Source organism: Cavia porcellus, unplaced genomic scaffold, assembly GCF_034190915.1.
Source record: "Cavia porcellus strain 051 isolate PalLab524CR breed Dunkin Hartley unplaced genomic scaffold, mCavPor4.1 scaffold_23, whole genome shotgun sequence".
Lineage (NCBI taxonomy): Eukaryota > Metazoa > Chordata > Mammalia > Rodentia > Caviidae > Cavia > Cavia porcellus.
The window spans coordinates 9,232,892-9,249,573 of record NW_026947506.1 but is presented as its reverse complement, the minus strand read 5'-3'; the positions used below and the strand labels follow the sequence as shown (position 1 = coordinate 9,249,573).

Here is a 16,682-nt window from a genome sequence, read left to right as displayed (position 1 = left end):
AAAATGGGAGAGACCAGTTACTCTACAGGAATGAGGGCAGGGGTTTGCTTGTGTTGTTGCAGGAAATGGGCTGAAATCATGGGTACCCTCCAGGAGTCTAGGCCATGGAAAAGTCCACACTATGGCTCGACCAAGGAAAAACAACTCTGTTGTTCTCATCAGTGAAAGCCTTCCTTCAGACAACAACTGAAGAAAACTACTCAAAAGGCAGAAAAACTTGTTTGTCAGCACCTGCCTGAGAGGAGAATGCCTGGAGTCTGTCAAGGACCCTTTAAGACACCCTCTGGTGGGTATCTTTAACTGTGAATCACAACTCTGCCCCTCTTCAGCAAGAAGTAGCTAGAGAGAGGCCTGTGCTTGTTACCCTCTCACAATAGTTAAGAGTCCTTCTACAGAGTGGGGGACAGTTAAATTAGTTATAGCATAGGCAATCAGATAGGGCTAGGCTCTTGCAAAGAACCAGTGCACACACATTATAATTGTGGGTGGAGGTATAGTCATTAAAAGATAGATTTCAAAACAGAATAATTACACTTACATACTTCTCCTAGGGACAAATAGCACTGAGGGGTATTTGATTGCTGTTATTGTAAAACAAAAAGTGGGAGATGTGGGAGACCAGACAGGAAGACTGAGGCCTAATTGGCCTCCTCTGTGAACGCTAAGGAGAAAGGCAGCATGCAAGTACGCTGAAGTGCTACAGATAAAAACACAGCTGAGATCCCGTTTTTTCACTCAGACATGTACCATGGATGGTGGGAGGCAGATGAATCCTGTGTTACTGTAATTGCCTATGCCTGTGTCTGAGTGAATAAAGGCAGAGTGAGCTATCCCTCAGGGCTCTTAGTTGAAGGGAGATAAAAGCCCCCTGACCTCCACATTTTAACCTAATTCCGTGTCTGTTTTTACTCTTGCTGTACTTTGGTCAGGTACAAGCTACATAAATGTAAGCTAAAAACTTCTTGAATATCTCCACAGTAGAAAAAAAAGGATCTGAAAGTAGTACAGGAAGGTAAGTGAGGTCACTAAGAGAGAAAGCGCATCATTTCCTGTTAAAAATAACCTTTAGAGAGCTACAGCAAAGTCTGTATTTCATTACAACCTGTTGAAAACTGTTATGGTTTCTATCCCAAAGGCTCAAGTGCTTTTAGTGGGGGTTTTGTGGAGGCAACTGTATCATGCAGGTGTGATGCTCCTAAGTGGATTTGTCCACAAGTGAGTTTATAGCTAAAGGTAATGTTGGGAGGGAGGTGCAGTTGGCCAGAGGAGGTGGGCCAGTAAGGGTGTGGGCTAGTAGGGTCTATCTTCTTCCTCCTGCCTTGATCACTCTGCTTGTCTGCCATGCAATGTGCAACCCTCCTCCGCCAGACCAGTTTGCCTTGCTGCCCTGCCTTGGAGCCAAGGACTGGAATCTCTATAAACTGTGAACCCCAAAAAACCATTCCTCCTTTAATTTGTGGGAGTCAAATATTGTGTCCCAGTGACAAGGGAAGTAATTAAGACACTATTTTAAAATATTACGTATACTATTAACATGATGGCAAATATTTGCTTCACACGAACCTAGGAGAAGGGGATTAAGGCGGGAAGAACATGAAGCAAATGGAAGACAGCTCATGAGTTGATAACCTGTGAAGATTAATAAGGGGCACTTGGAGATCATCGTCCTATTGTTTCAAATGTCACATGTTTGAAACTTTCTCCATTAAAAATATACAAAATTATATTTTTTGATGAACAGATTTAACCTTTGTTTTCTAATAACAAAGAAAGACTAGTACCTTCCAGTCTTTGAATTTTTGCCTTTACAGAAATAACTGCTTCAAAAGGTGAAACTCTCAGCTCAAAACACGTTCCAGTCAGTGTCTCAATGAAGAGCTCCATGGTGTCATAGAAAAGAAGTTTGTAGTCAAATGGTTCCAGTCCCATGTTATCTTCATTGAAGAACGGAGGCTCTTTTCTGTTATCCATCACTCTGATTTCTCTAATTCCTCTGGAATATGTGGTAAGCAATTGCACTCCAGTTGTACCCAAATCAGCTTTGAGCATTTGTAATATATATCGTTGTTCATGTTTTGATTTTTGTATCTAAGAAAAAAGAAAAAAATTAAGCACATCTGAAAATGAAAAAATTAAGCACATCTGAAAATCTCATTCTTCTACACTGAATTCTAAACAACTCATGTCAATCTTTCAGAGAAGAGAGTCTCTGAATTCACTTCGCGCGTCTAATCCTGAACTTTTCACACTTGACGCTAAAATCACTCTCCCAGACTATAAAATTGTTAAAAATTAGTATATTTTGACACTTTAATATATTGCATTAGAGCTTAGCAGTTACTAATATAAAGTATATGGTCAACAAATATCACTGTTGTTAATATATTTAAACACACAATGCATCACTATAGCTTTTAAGAGATATATTTTTCCAAAATAAGATTATGTGTTCTAAGCCTTATAAAGCATAACTATACAACCACTGTGCATTAGAATCAAACTGTATAGAAGAAATAGCAACCATCTTAACAGGTTCCTTAGAAACAGGACTCAGTAGCCAATCAACATTTGAATTTCAGAGGATATATATATAATTCTACCATTACAGAAGGTTAATACTGGTAATAGATATTAAACAATATGTGTTCACAAATATATAGTGGCTAATGAGTATGTGAGACAAACAAAAACAGAACTTTGTATTAAGCTGCAAAAGTTAGAACTAGTAAGATAAAATGCAGTGTTCAGAATTATGGGCAAAAGGATGATAAGATTGACAAACTGCTATTAACTAGTGAAAACTTTATAAAGAAAAGGTTTGAGCCAAGCCTGGGGGCAACTTAAGAGACTTAAAAAGACTTCATATTTAAAAAAAGTAAGGAGTTAAAGATGTAGTTTAATACTGCAAAGGCCCTAAGTTCAACCTCAGGAACCTACCACCCATACCCCTGCCAAGGCTTGAGAAATGTAATCCATATACCATATAGTTTACTCATATAAAGTTGAAATTTCACTGGTTTTTACTGTTTTTACAGAGCAGTGCAATTGTCAATTTTGTTCAAATTTTTTGAGGCTGTGGGTGTGCTGTAGATTGGAACCCAGGGCCTTGCACATGCTAGGCATATACTCTACACCATGAAGCTAAATCCCCAGATTCTCATGATCATTCCAAAAGGAGCCCTATATCTGTATCCACTGCTTCCATTTCTCATTCTGATCTTTGGTCGGAGGTAACCACTAAGATACTCTCTGTATATAATTTGCCTGCTCATGACATTTTCCATAAATAAAATTATGCAATATATGCTTTGTGACTGGCTTCTTCCACTGAGCAAAGTGTTTTCAATATTCATCCATGCTTAGGATATGTCAGCATTTCATTCTGTTTCATTGCTGGATAAGTTCCTTTCAGGATATATCTCCTGTAGTTTTAGTCATCAGTTAGGCATTTAGATTTTTTCCAATTTTTTGCTGTTATCAGTACTACTACAAGGGACAGTCAATGACAAGATTTTGTGTGGCCCTACACTTTCCTTTTTCTCTTAGGAGTGTGTTTTCTGGGCTACAGGGTAATTCTGTTTAGCAATTTATAGAATTATGTAATTTTTCTAAAGTAGAAGATCTATTTTATAGTTACAGCAAAAATATTACTGCTAATATTTTTATTGTACTTTTGATTAATGCTATCTTGGGTGCAGTGTAGTGTACTTTGGCAATGAGATGTGTTTATGTAATGAATAACCACTTGGAACATCTTTTTATGTGATTTTTGGCCATCTGAATAACTTTTGTGAAAAAATATCTATTCAGGTCCTTTCCTCATTCTTTTTTCTTTAATCACTGAGTTGCAAAAGTTTTATTAAATACTCTAGATATAAAGTCAGGAGTGGTATCATATGTCTGCAATTCCAGCACCTGAGAGGCTGAGGCAGAAGCTAGCCTGAGACACATGGTAAATTCGAGGTCAGTTTAAGCTACATAGTGAGAGCCTGTTTCAAAACCAAAAACCAAACAAATAAAAAATTACATACAAGTTCTTTATCAGATATACAATTAGCAAATATTTTCTTTCATTTTGAGTTGCCTTTTTTTGATTGTATTTTTTCACATTAACAGTCTGTCTTGCTAAAGTCCAATTTGGCTATCTGTTCTTTTATTAATACATTTTACAGCTTTGGCCTAACCCAAGGTAACAGATTTACTCATAGGTTTTTTTTCTAAGAATTGTAGTTTCAGCAGTTATATTTTTGTCTAGAATTAACATTTGTGTGAGGTAGAGACCAGGTGAAAGTTTATTGTCAGCCTGACTGGTTAAGAGATAACTAGGAAATTAGTAAAATACTCTTCTGCCTGTGTCTGTTTTCAGAGATATCTGGCATGCAGACCAGCAAACTGATGCAGAAACATCTTCCCTGATTGTGGGTGCCACCATCCAGAGGCCTATAACCTGGATGGAAGGAAAGGGAGAATGAGCAAAGGCTGATATATGTGAATAAGCTTGACTCAGCTTGACAGTTGCCACTGTCATTATCTGTAGACATCAAACTCCAGTCTTTTCAGCCTTTCAATTATGTGCTGATGCTCCAGGGAGGTTCCGGGCCTTCAGGCTTGCACTGAGGTTGCATCCTTGATCCCTCTTGTTCTGACACTTTGAGCTTCATGGACTGATCAGATCCTGAATGCTCCAATATGCAGGTGTCTTAACTGTAGGCTGTCCCAGCTCTGACCACGTAAGTCTCTTGTAAGCGTATCTAACAGATTCTCTTATACTATATATACACATGTAAATCTATACACACATTTTCCCCCATCTTTGCCTGGTGCCACTACACCTTTAGGAGTATGCATATGGCCCCCATGTGTGCTGTTATAGGAGGAGGCTCAGCTGTTGGGGTGATTTGGTTCGCAAGCCAATAGAGAAGGCTCTATGTGCCCACTGCAGAACACATGCCATAGGTTTGCCATCACTACATTAGAGTATTAACCAATACAAGGCCCATTCTTTTTTTTTTAAATTTTATTTAAGGAGAAAAAAAAGCAAAGAAAGGGTACAAGTTATACAGATTTACAGAAAAAAAATAAACAGTAGGAAATCACTAGTTAATGGATTACATATTGTTATCTTAGAAATAATTGTTCAAGTCACAAAATTAAAGCTTGTAAAGTGGACATTCCAACAATGATACTGCAAACAGTTCTGTTCAATGATCCAATAAAACTCAGTGATATCATTTTCTATCTTATACACTTAAATATACATGCAGTTATATAGTTTAGAGCACTTTCTTTTCCTCTCTTTTGTACAATGACTATTACACATTTTGGGTTTCATTGCTCCCACGGTTCTTATTACTTTTTTGGAAGAGAGTAAAACCAAATGTGACATAACAGAACAGAGTCGGTCAAATCAAAAGGGTGGACATAATAGATAATGTAAAAACATAATACAAGGTGATCAACAATGGTTACCATAATGTCTCCCGCTATCTCTAACAGAATTGCCACAAGGCCCATTCTTTTGAATGTAGCCAGTTGTTTCAGTATCACGTGCTGGGAAGACCATTCTATCATTATTTTGGAACCCTGGTAGGAAATCAATTGAGTGTAAATGTGAACAACTTTCTACTAAGTTGCAAAAATAAAAAAAGGAAACATGAGTTTCCCAATTTGTTCTTTTCTTTCCATATTGTTGGTTATTCTGAATCCCTTGAATGTCCAACTGTATAATACAAGTTTGCCCATTTTTTTTTTTGTCTTTTTCATCGTACCGGGGATCGAATTCATGACCGCCTGCTTGCAAGGCAGGTTCTTATGCCTCTGAGGTAAATCCCCAGCCCCGAGTTTGCCCATTTTGAAAAAATATCAGCTGAGATTTCAACAGGGACAGTGTTGACGCTGTAGATGAGTATTGTTGGAGACTACTGACAGCCTGACAATATTAACTTCTAATTCATGAGAATGCAATATCTCTCAATTTATCTTCTCTTTAAACATGTTTTATAAAGCTTACAGTACAATTTTTGTACTTATTATTTATTCAAAAGTAATTCTTTTTGTAGTACTATAAGTGGAATTGTTATTTTCATTTTCACACTGTTCACAATATTGTACAGGAATGTAACTGACTGTAATATATTCATCTCATGCATTGCAACTGTGCTGAACTGTTTTATTCTAATGATTTTTAACAGGTTCCTTAGGATGTCCTAAATAAAAGATCATATTATCTGAAAATGCAATTTTACTTTGTCCTTTCTCCTCCAGATGCCCTGTATTTCCTTTTCTTGGCTTAATTTCCCTGCTTAGAATGTACAATATAAAGTTGACTAGCATAATATATAGATGTCTTACTCCTGATTATAGGAGTGAAGCACTGCCTTATCATTGGATATGATGTTAGCTGTGAGGTTTGCACAGATAACGTTTGTCAGGCTGAGGAGTTTCCCATCTATTCAAATTTTGTCTAGGTATTTTGTTTTTCAAACAAAATGATATAGATTTTGTAAGCTATAGATTTTGTAAAATGTTTTGTGTCTATTTAGATGACCACACAGCTTTTGTTATGATGTACTAGTACTAACATATTATACTGATTGATATTTGTCGAATCAACCTTACCTTCCTGAAACAAATCTCATTTGTGCACAGAAGACTGTATATAGGTTGATGGATTTGGGTTGGCAGTATTTGAGGATTTCTGTGTTTATAAGGAATGATGGTCTCTAGCTTCTATTCATTTTTGGTTTTGCTATTAGGGTAACACTGGCCTCTAGAAGGAGTTGGGAGGGGTTCTCTGAAGATGAGGAAACTTTTGTATGTCCTTAAGGACAGGTAAAGCCTTAGAGGGGAAGAGGTTTATCAGTAAGTATTATAGTTTGTGTTTGGATATCCCCCAAAGCTTCATGCAATCATGGCAGATGGACAACAGTTCATAGCAGTAAAAGACAGCAAGAGCAACTAGAGAGAGGAGGGGAAGGAAAAGCCTTTTTTGTCCCTTATTTTGTATGTAGGCTATCTTCTCTAGGGCGGGTGTTGCACTCACACTCTATATCCTAGTATTGGACAATGAATCAATCACAAACTCTGGATTCAGCCACCTCCAAAAAGCCCACCCTCCATGACTGCATGAGACTTTGAGGGGACATGCAGACACAACCATAACAGTAAGCAAGCCTAGATTAACAGAAAATGAACACTATGGCAGTGTAAGAGCCAGAAATAAAGGTTATACATAAATTTAAAGTTTTCCTGTCAAAAGGATGAGATGCTACTTGTCACTATATTCTTCATAGAAATTTATTTAGAGGAAGATTTGTATTTTTAAAATACTGTGACTTGGTTAATAACCACCTCTATTCCACAGGCATCTGTGATGTGGACACTTCAAAGACATCTAAAATCTAACATATCCAAAGTGAGGCATCTTCTCCACAAACCTCCGCCTATTCACAGTTTTTACTTTGTTAGACATATCACCTTGTCCAGTCACTCAAGCCAGAAATCAAGGAATGATTTTGGGTTTCCTCCCATATCTATAGCATCTACAAATGACAAATCTTAATGAGACTCTTCTTAATATTCTGAATTCAGGCCCTCTCCAGTCATGTTGATTAAGACTTAGTTCCAGGGCTTCATTAGTTCTCAAACGAACAACTTTTAGAGCCCAGCTATGATCTCCGGTCCCTGGGTGCTTCACTCTTCCAACCTACCACTTACCTTTTTTCTTTAACTTTTGGAAAGAAAGTTTATAAAAACTGGATTTAGGGCACTTTTTAACCGAATTGTTCAGTAATTATTTTTACTATTTTCTGTGTTTAAGCATGAGAAGAAGTCACACAAAGTTCTAAAATGGTTTTATATTGGATTTTAATGTGCACTTTTCATTTTTCCTACTAGTGCATATTAGTGATAAAGAATGAGAATCATTTTGGTATATTGGCACATGCATACAGCATATTTTGATAATATTCAGCGTTGACTTTAGAATGCATTGTAGTGCAACTCCCCAATGAAGAAATTAAAGGGATATGAATCTAAAATAAGACATGAAATTTTAAAACATTTTATTTTTCACAGCAATTTTAGGTTCACAGTAAACCAGAGCAGAAATTACAGAGTTTCTACATGCCTCTTCTCTACCCAACTCCCAGCTATACTCTGCACCTACATAGTACATTTGTTACAAGTGATGAACTCAGTATTCATAGCTAACATTAAGGTTTTCTTGTGGTGGTTTGCATCCTGTATGTTCAGGCAAGTGTGCAGAGACATGTATTTATCATGATGGTTTTAGAGTCATTTCACAGCCCTAAAAGTCCTGCCTACCGATCCACTACTTCCCTAAGGCTTCCTGGCAACCACTGACCTTTTTGATGTCTCTTTAGTTTTGACTTTTCCAGGCTGTCAGAGTTGGAATCATACAACATGCAACATTTTAGATTGGCTTTTTGTACATACCTAGTAATATTTACTCTAGGTTCTTCTACAGCATCTCATGTCTTTATTGCTTTCACTCAGTGCTGAATCATTCCATTGTCTGTATTATTATACTGTTACTACCCATTCATCTGACAGCTTGGACAGTTTTAATTTTGGCAATTATGAACAAAATGATAATGGACATTGCATTGACACTTTGAATGTATACATACATTTTCAATTCATTTGGGCAAATCCTAAGGAATGAAAATGCTTGATCGAATGTATGATAAGAATATGTTTGGTTTTTTCAAAAGTCGCTGTAAAAGAATATTTCAAAAGCGGCGGTACTATTTTGCACTCCCAGCAGGAAAGAATACATGCTCAGTAGCATTTTGTATTGCTAATTCTAGATTTTGGTCATTGTCAGCAGTCATGTGATAGTATCCCAGTATTGTTTTAATGTGCTTTTCTATAACACAATTTCTTGAAAACAGAACTAATCCTGTTATCGTAAGATCATTTAAGGGCTTTCCATTGTCTACAGAGTGACATTTATACTAGAGAAAGTTTCCTAAAGTCATACAATTCCTTCAAATCCCTTTTTATTCACCTCTAGTATTATATAGTGAGATGCAGCTCTATAGTCCTAATTCCTCTTTACTTCATGGAGACAACTGGATTTTAAAAATCTGTATTTTATTAGTGTCTATTAATTTTACAAAATGTTAAGTTTCCCGTGGTATTTTTATACGTACATATAATCTACTTTGATCTTATCCATGCCCCACTGTCCTTCATACCTTCTTTTGCTTCCCATTATTCCTTTCCTTTTATCTAATAGTAGTCTTGTTCTACTTTCACTTTCTACTTATCTTTCTCAGATTCCACATATTAGGGAAAATAAGTGATACTTGTCTGAGTCTGGTTTACTTGGCTTGACATGATGATCTCCAGCACCATCCACTTTCCTATGACATAAATTTGTTTCTCTTTTTGGGTGAATGTTACGGATTAAAAGCTGATGGTTAGGGGCTGGGGATTTAGCTCAGTGGCATAAGCGCCTGCCTTGCAAGTGTGCGGTCATGAGTTCGGTCCCTGCTATCAATAAAAACAAAAAAGACAAAAAAAAAAAAAAAGCTAATGGTCAACTTAACATCAGCTGAATTAAATTAGCATGGTGCTGAGCGTAGATATCCCACCTGAGGAAACTTGCCAGCATAAACTGAGACATGGAGAAGACAAGTGAAGTGTTATGGGTTTCTCTAAGTGTTGCTGTTTGAGCCGTTAGTTCTCTTGGAGAAGCTCTGGTCCTTATATCACGCATTGCTTCCTGGCTCCGGAGGGGAAGACATTTGCTGTGTCATCTCCAGGACAAACTTGTCATGCTGGCTTTCTGTTATGTACTTGACTGTACTTATCCTCAGAGGAGCTTGGGTCCTCTGTGTCACTGAGGATGGGTGTGGTGCTTTTCAGGACTGCCCTGGTCTATATTACGCGTGTGTCTTCTCGGCTCCAGTGTACAACTCTCAACCTACCAGCATAGGTCCTTCACCCTTCTGGCATAGACTTTCTAGCTTCCACTGCTGACTTTTGGGCCTTCCCAGCAGAGATTGGTAAAAAAGACTGGCGTGAGTCCTCCTCGTGGGCTCTAGAAATCCAGTTGGACTCATGGGAGGCACTGTTATGGGCTTTAGGTCTTCATCTGGACTCATGCAGGACATTGCTGTGGGATTCAGGCCCTTGGCTGAATATTCTGGGTCTTTAGTGTTGTGGATAGATTTTCTGCACTTTTTTGTGTTAACTCTGGGTGGCCATCATAAATAATATTATATACTCTGTGTCTTGATTCTAATTATTCTCCTCATAACCTCTGACTACAACAGTGAATATCTTGTTGTATACATAGGTCATGTTTTCTTTATCCCTTCATCTGTTCATGGGCACCTGGACTGGTTCCATATCTGGATTATAATGAATTATGCTGCATGAACATGGGCATGCAGATATTCCTATAGTTTGCAGACTTTAATTCCTTTGCGTGTATACCAAGGAACAGTATAGCTGGGGGTTAGGAATGTAGTTCCATTTTTAGTCTTTCAAGGAACCTTACTACTGATTTCCATAGTGGCTGTACTAATTTACATTTCCATCAGCAGTGCAGAAGGGTTCCTCTTCCTCTTGTACCTCTGCCTACATTTATTGTGTTTTGTATTCTCGATGACAGCCATTCTGACTGGGGTGAGATGGAATCTCAATGTGGTTTCAATATGCATTTCGCTAACAGTTAAAGATGTACTTATTGGCCACATGTATTTCTTCAAGAAGTGCCTGTTTGCCCACTAATTACCAGGAGTTTTGATTTTTTGAGTTCTTTAAATATTCCAAATATTAATCGTCTGTCAGAAGAATAGTTGGCACCAGGTATTGTGGTGCACTCCCATAATCTCAGCACTGGGGAGGTTGAGGTAGGAGGATCACTGCAAGTTTGAGACCAGCCTGGGATACAAAATGAGCCCAAGGGCAGCCTGAACTGCATAGCGAGAGCCTGTCTCAAAAAGACCAAATTAAAAAAAAAATTGTAGTTGGCAAAGATTTTCTCCCATTCTTCAGATGAAATTTTTCAGTCTGTTTTGTTTATTTATTGAGACAGGGTCTCACTGTATAGTTTAGGGTGGTCTTGAATTTGCAGCCATCCTCCTGCCTCAGCCTCCTGACTGCTGGGATTACAGGTGTGTGCCACTATGCCCAGTAGTTGTTTCCCTATGCACACTCTTAGTTTAATGTAGTCCCATTTGTTGATTCTTGCTATTATTTCCTGTGCTACTCGGTTCTATTTAGGAAATTGTCGCCCAAACCTATAGTTTCAACTTTTTTTCCTATTTTCATTTAGCAGTTTCAAAGTTTCTGGGTTTTATTCCTAGGTCTTTGGTTCACTCTGAACTGACTTTTGTAAACAGTAAGAATTGGGGATTTAGTTTTCCTCACATTTGTTGAGTAGGCTCTCTTTTCTCCAATGTATGTTTTTGGCTCCTTTGTCAAGAATCAGATGGCTTGCTGGGCATGGTGGCACAACCTGTAATTCCAGCACTCTGCAGGCTGAGGTAGGACTGCTGTGAGTTTGAGGCCAGCCTGAACTATAGAGACCTGTTGTTAGAAATAAAACAATGAAAAGAATCAGACAGCTGTAGTTGTATGAAATTGTTCCTGTGTTTTCCATTCTATTCTCTTGGTCTATATGTCTGTCTATTTTTGTGCTGTTTCTGTTACTGTGGCTTTGTAGTATAATTTAAAATAATACATTATGGTATCTCTAGCCTTGTTCTCTTTTGCTTGGAACTGCTTTGGCTATTCTAGAGTGTTTGTGTATCCATATGAAATTTAGGATTGTTTTTCTTAGCTTTGTTAGGAACATCATTGGAAGTTTGATGGGGACTGCCTGAATTTGGAGATTGCATTTGGTAACATGGCTCCCTTAAAATCAATTCTGCCAATCCACAAACAAGGAAAATCTTTCAATCTCTAATGTTTCCTTCAATTTCTTTCTCAGAGTTCTATAAGTTTTCACTGTAGAGGTCTTTCACTTTCTTGATTTGACTGATTCCTAGTTTGTGTTTTGTTGTTAATATGACTAGAATTGTTTTCCTGATTTCTTTCACTGATAGTTCATTACTTGTGTATAGAAAAACTACTGATTTTTTAAATAATGATTTTGTATCTTGACACTTTGCTGAATGTTTCACCAGTTAAATTATTTTAGTGAAGTCTAATACAGGGACCATATCATCTTTAAATAAGGATAATTTCACACCTTCTTTTCATATTTGTATAAATTTCTTTCTCTTGCCTAATTGCTGTAACTAAAATTTCAAGTACTGTATTGAACAGGAGCAGGGACAGTGGAGATCACTGCCTCATTCCTGATTTTAGAGGAAATGTTTACAGTTTTTCCCCTCATTCAGAATGCTGTTATGCTGGGTTTTGTCTCAATTAGTCTTTAACATTGTATATTAAGGTATGATCCTTCAATACCTTGTTTCTTCAGGAACTTTATCATGAAAGATACTAAATATTAACCAATTTTTTCCCGAATAAACTGTGATGATTATATGATTTTTATTCTTGGTTTTATTATGTGGTATATTACACTTATTGATTTGTATATGTTGAACCACAGACAACTGGTTTTAAAATGATTTTAATGCAGGTTCTTAAAACATATACATTAAGACACATCAAATAAGAGAGTATTTCCCCAAAGCCAGCAACACTCCTACCTCCAAAGAAGCAACTGCAAAAACGGAAGTCAGGAGTCAAGAATACTAAAACGAACATTATAGGAGGAAAGCCATAAGTGACTAAGGCCTACCCAAAGAATTAGGAGACCAAGGATATAAGGACTTCTCATTCACCATAGTGATTTCTGTAGCAATACCTGAAAACAATAAACACAAGGGCAAGGCAGGGGTAACCGATTTGGAAGTCCTTCATCTAGGATTGATGAAATGACTGTAGGCTGGAAAGAAAACCACATCTGAAGTACAGAGTATTAACCAAGTTGGGTCTTTTTACCAAAGTCTGGGCCCAGCCAGTGGAATAATTTCCAAAATGTAGAGCCAAGGAACTGAAAATATTCTTCTCTAGAAAAAGATACACTTCTCACTGGTAAAAATCACTGTAGTAGAGGATGAAATGAGGCCAAGTACTTAGTAAAATCAGTCTGCTGGACCAAGTGACCAAATGCAAGCTCAAAAAGCCCAGCAGAGGGCTTCTCAAAGTGGCAATGCAGTCACAACTGGTTGAACCTGTTAGGGTCAGAAAATGAAGGAGGCAATGAAGAGTCAAAGAAAGAGGCAAAATGATACAAGAATTGTTAAAAATAACCAGGTGTGGTGGTGCACGGCTGTAATCCCAGCACTGGGGAGGCTGAGGCAGGAGGATTGCCAGGAGTTCAATGCCACCCTCAGCTACCCAGCAAGATCATGTCTCAAAAAAGCAAAAACAAACAAATAAAACATAGTGAGTTTAAGACCAGACTAAATTACAAACTCTGTCTCAAAAACAAAACAAAAAACCAAAAAAATTCCTAAAAAAACAGGAAAAAGGCACGTAGAGAAGTGTCTCCAGAATGCTCACAAATATTAAAAAAGAACATACCCAGCCACCTAATGTAATAGTATCAAAGAAAAATTTCAAATTAACTCTCAAAATATCCAACTTTTCTGAAAAGTTCTAAAAGCCACCACCAAAGATGCTTGTAAAGTCAGATACCTAAGGTAGTACTGGCGCTGAGTCAGTACTTCCGCTGTCTGAATGTGCTTTTTCCTAAAGAAGCCGAATTCTCTGAGAAGCACTCACCTTGCACACCGTTGGCCCACACACAGGTGCCACCCGCGATGCACTCCTGAAGGCGCCGACACGGAAATACCCGCGCGTGTCCAACTCGCACTCCGTCCACGTTTCCGCGCCTGCCCTCAGCCTGCAGCGCGTAGCACGGGGACAGGGACGCCATCAGGCCTGGCCCCGGACCGCTCGGCCTCACACACGCTGGTCACGCGTGGCCCCCCGCCCCGCCCACCCGCATACGCCGGCCGCCCGTCAGCCACAGAACCCGCCACCGCACACCCCTGCTGCCGCCGTCCCCCGCCAGGGGGTCTCGCCGCCACGGCAGCTGCGTGGGAAAGCTGCTCCCGCCCTGAGGGTCGAAGCCAGCGTGGGGCCACTCCGCCGGGCCCCTCCCGGCCCATCCTTGTTCCACTCACCAGGCGCCGGTCCACTAGCTCCTTCGTCCGCCTCAGGCTCACCGGGACGCGGACTCCGAGAGCCACGCCGCGGCTAGTGATGAGCGCACCGCCCCTTTGTGATGCGCCGACCAATCGCGAGCTTGCGCTCGCGCCGCCCTCCTATCAGCGAGGTGGGGCGGGGCCGGCGACCGACGCTAGCGGTTGCTCGGACGCCGAGGCTGAAGACTCCAGACTTAGCGTCGGTTGGAGCCTCTCATGTGGCGTCGGTGTCTGGCAACGGAGGACGCGGTCTGAACAGTGTGGCACTGCGGGGTCCCGGCGCGGGGCGTCTTACTAGACCCGGCTCTGCGCGCCTCACACTGATCCTTACCTGTGCCGCGTTGTCCCCGATACGCCTCCGTGGTCTTGCAGAAAGCGGGCGCTCCGCGAGGCTGGGAACCCAGAGCCGCGCGCTGCGCGGTCCACCCTAAGACAAGACATGTGGGGGCGGTGTGAAGTCCAGGCCACTCGCCAGATCCGGTTTGCAGACTGCTGTGCTGCGGGGTGGATGGACCCCTGATCTCGGCTCAGTGGTGCCGGGCCTTCCTCCCCGAGGGCCTCCTGCAGCCAAGGAGGAGCCCAGGCCCCCTTAGTCCTTCAGGAAGCCCCAGTTCAGGCGGCACAGTCGTCACCTTGGTGCCCAGAGCCTGGAAACGTCTGGGTATAGCCTACAAAATTGAATGTTCCAACCTGGGCTCTGGAGTCGCGCAGACGAATTAAAGTCTTGGACTCGTCTTTCACCGTGTGTATTTTCTTAGCATCAGCAGCTGCTATCACTGTTTAAGTGCCAGACAGTTTACAAGGGTTTTTACATCCTCTCTCCTTCAAAACCTTCACAACACTGCAAGGCTGGTATAGAATTGAACCCCGACAAAGCCGGAGACAGACGCCAAGGAAGGCACACCACTTTGTACACAGGTGGCTGTCTCTGAATTAGCCAAGAGTTGAATCTTGGGCAGAATACAAAATTCCAACCCAGTTCCACTATCCCACCCTTCCAGACTTCAGCCTCACTTGCAGAGTTAGGCCACTGCCTAGCTGGGGGATGATGGTGGCAGGGGATGTGGTGCACACCAGTACTTTGGAGGCTGAGGCATGAAGATTGATTGCCTGTGAGTACCAAGAGTAGCATGAAGTGCCACCATAGGAACTTGGCCATGCATGTCCCTTTCCAGCCCCTCAAAATACCAGCTTGTGTATTTTTAGCCTTATTGTTTCTTGAACCCCCTAGAATCAGCCATGATTGAGATTTGCTCTCTCCAAAAGAAAAGGTAGATTTTAACTCATTGAAGATAGACTTGACCCAGGACCCTGGTTCAGAACAGGAAGCTAAATACACAAAGATGCCCGGAAGAAGCTAGCAGCTGGCAAGCACCTTCTTCCACCAGAGCTCACTTTCCCAGCAGAGGACAGTACACAGTTGACCTGTCAGAGATGTACAAAACCTTTGGCTCTGGGTGTGGTTAATTAACATCACATCATTGTTTTTATTTTTTTAAATTTTAAGGCAGGGTCTTGCTATGTTGGACTCAAACTTACAATCCTTCCTCAGCCTCCCAGAGTGCCAGGATTTCAGCTTTCCAGTCCAATCTTAATGTGCCATAGGAAGTCTGTAGTCTCACAATTGATGAGGCCAAGGTGCCTAGCTTACAGGATTGTTCCTTGGTTAGACTGAACACTCTTCAGCATAACGGCACAGCCCAGGAAAGCACAGCTGGGATGAGATGAGCCCTCCATGTGGCTGGTAGTCACTGCCCACTCAGTAGGGCTTATCTGTCAGTGCTTCTTTCAGCAGACAGCATGTCTATCCTAAGCACATCTCCTCTTCTGTGACCCGGGACCACCCTGCTGCCTCTAGAAAGAAGTACAGAGCTTCTAGGACAGAGATGGGTGATTGTGAGGTGAAGGAGCTGTTTCTGTTGTGGCAGAAAATAATGTGACTCGGGTGCTGTGGGCCACCCCAATGACCAGTCCAGCTTTTCTAATTTCTTTTTTTTTTTTTATAGGTACCAGGGACCAAACTCATGACTGCATGCTTGCAACGCAAGCGCTTATGTCGCTGAGCTAAATCCCCAGCCCTGGTCTAGCTTTTCAACTCTGGCAGTTTGAGGACTGAATGCAGGCAGGCAATGGGTGAAAGAATGGGTGTGGCTGTGTTCCAAGAACACTTTACTTACACAGCCAGAAGATGGAGGGTCACTGTTTGCAAAATTTTTCCCTAGAGGACTTGCAGAGGCATCTTTGGAATTCAGTGGAAACCACCTCTTGAAGGCTAAGACTCATGAAGCACAATCTTTCCTATTTCATCTACCCAGACCTTGACTAAACCAGGGCTCCCACTCACTGACACAGAACCCCCCCCGCCACACACACCTGATCCAGCTGTGTGGCATTTGCTTCTGTTGGAAGCTGTGAAAACTAGATTTTTTCTGTAACATGCTGAAATCTTACTGTGGCCCTAAGTGAAAAAACCAAACCAAC

General features: G+C 40.6%; 1 protein-coding gene across 1 annotated transcript in view; it reads right to left on the bottom strand.

The window, feature by feature from the left end:
- Zfand4 (zinc finger AN1-type containing 4) overlaps window positions 1-14,373 on the bottom strand; it is a 50,388-nt gene extending 36,015 nt beyond the window's left edge. Inside the window, exons 1-3 of the mRNA XM_063233781.1 lie at window positions 14,181-14,373; window positions 13,777-13,897; window positions 1,782-2,088 (exon numbers count right to left, since the gene is read on the bottom strand). Coding sequence (XP_063089851.1) covers window positions 1,782-2,049 — 268 coding nt within the window. The 5' untranslated portion in view covers window positions 2,050-2,088; window positions 13,777-13,897; window positions 14,181-14,373. The remainder of the gene's footprint in view (window positions 1-1,781; window positions 2,089-13,776; window positions 13,898-14,180) is intronic.
- Between the last annotated feature and the right edge of the window lie 2,309 nt (window positions 14,374-16,682).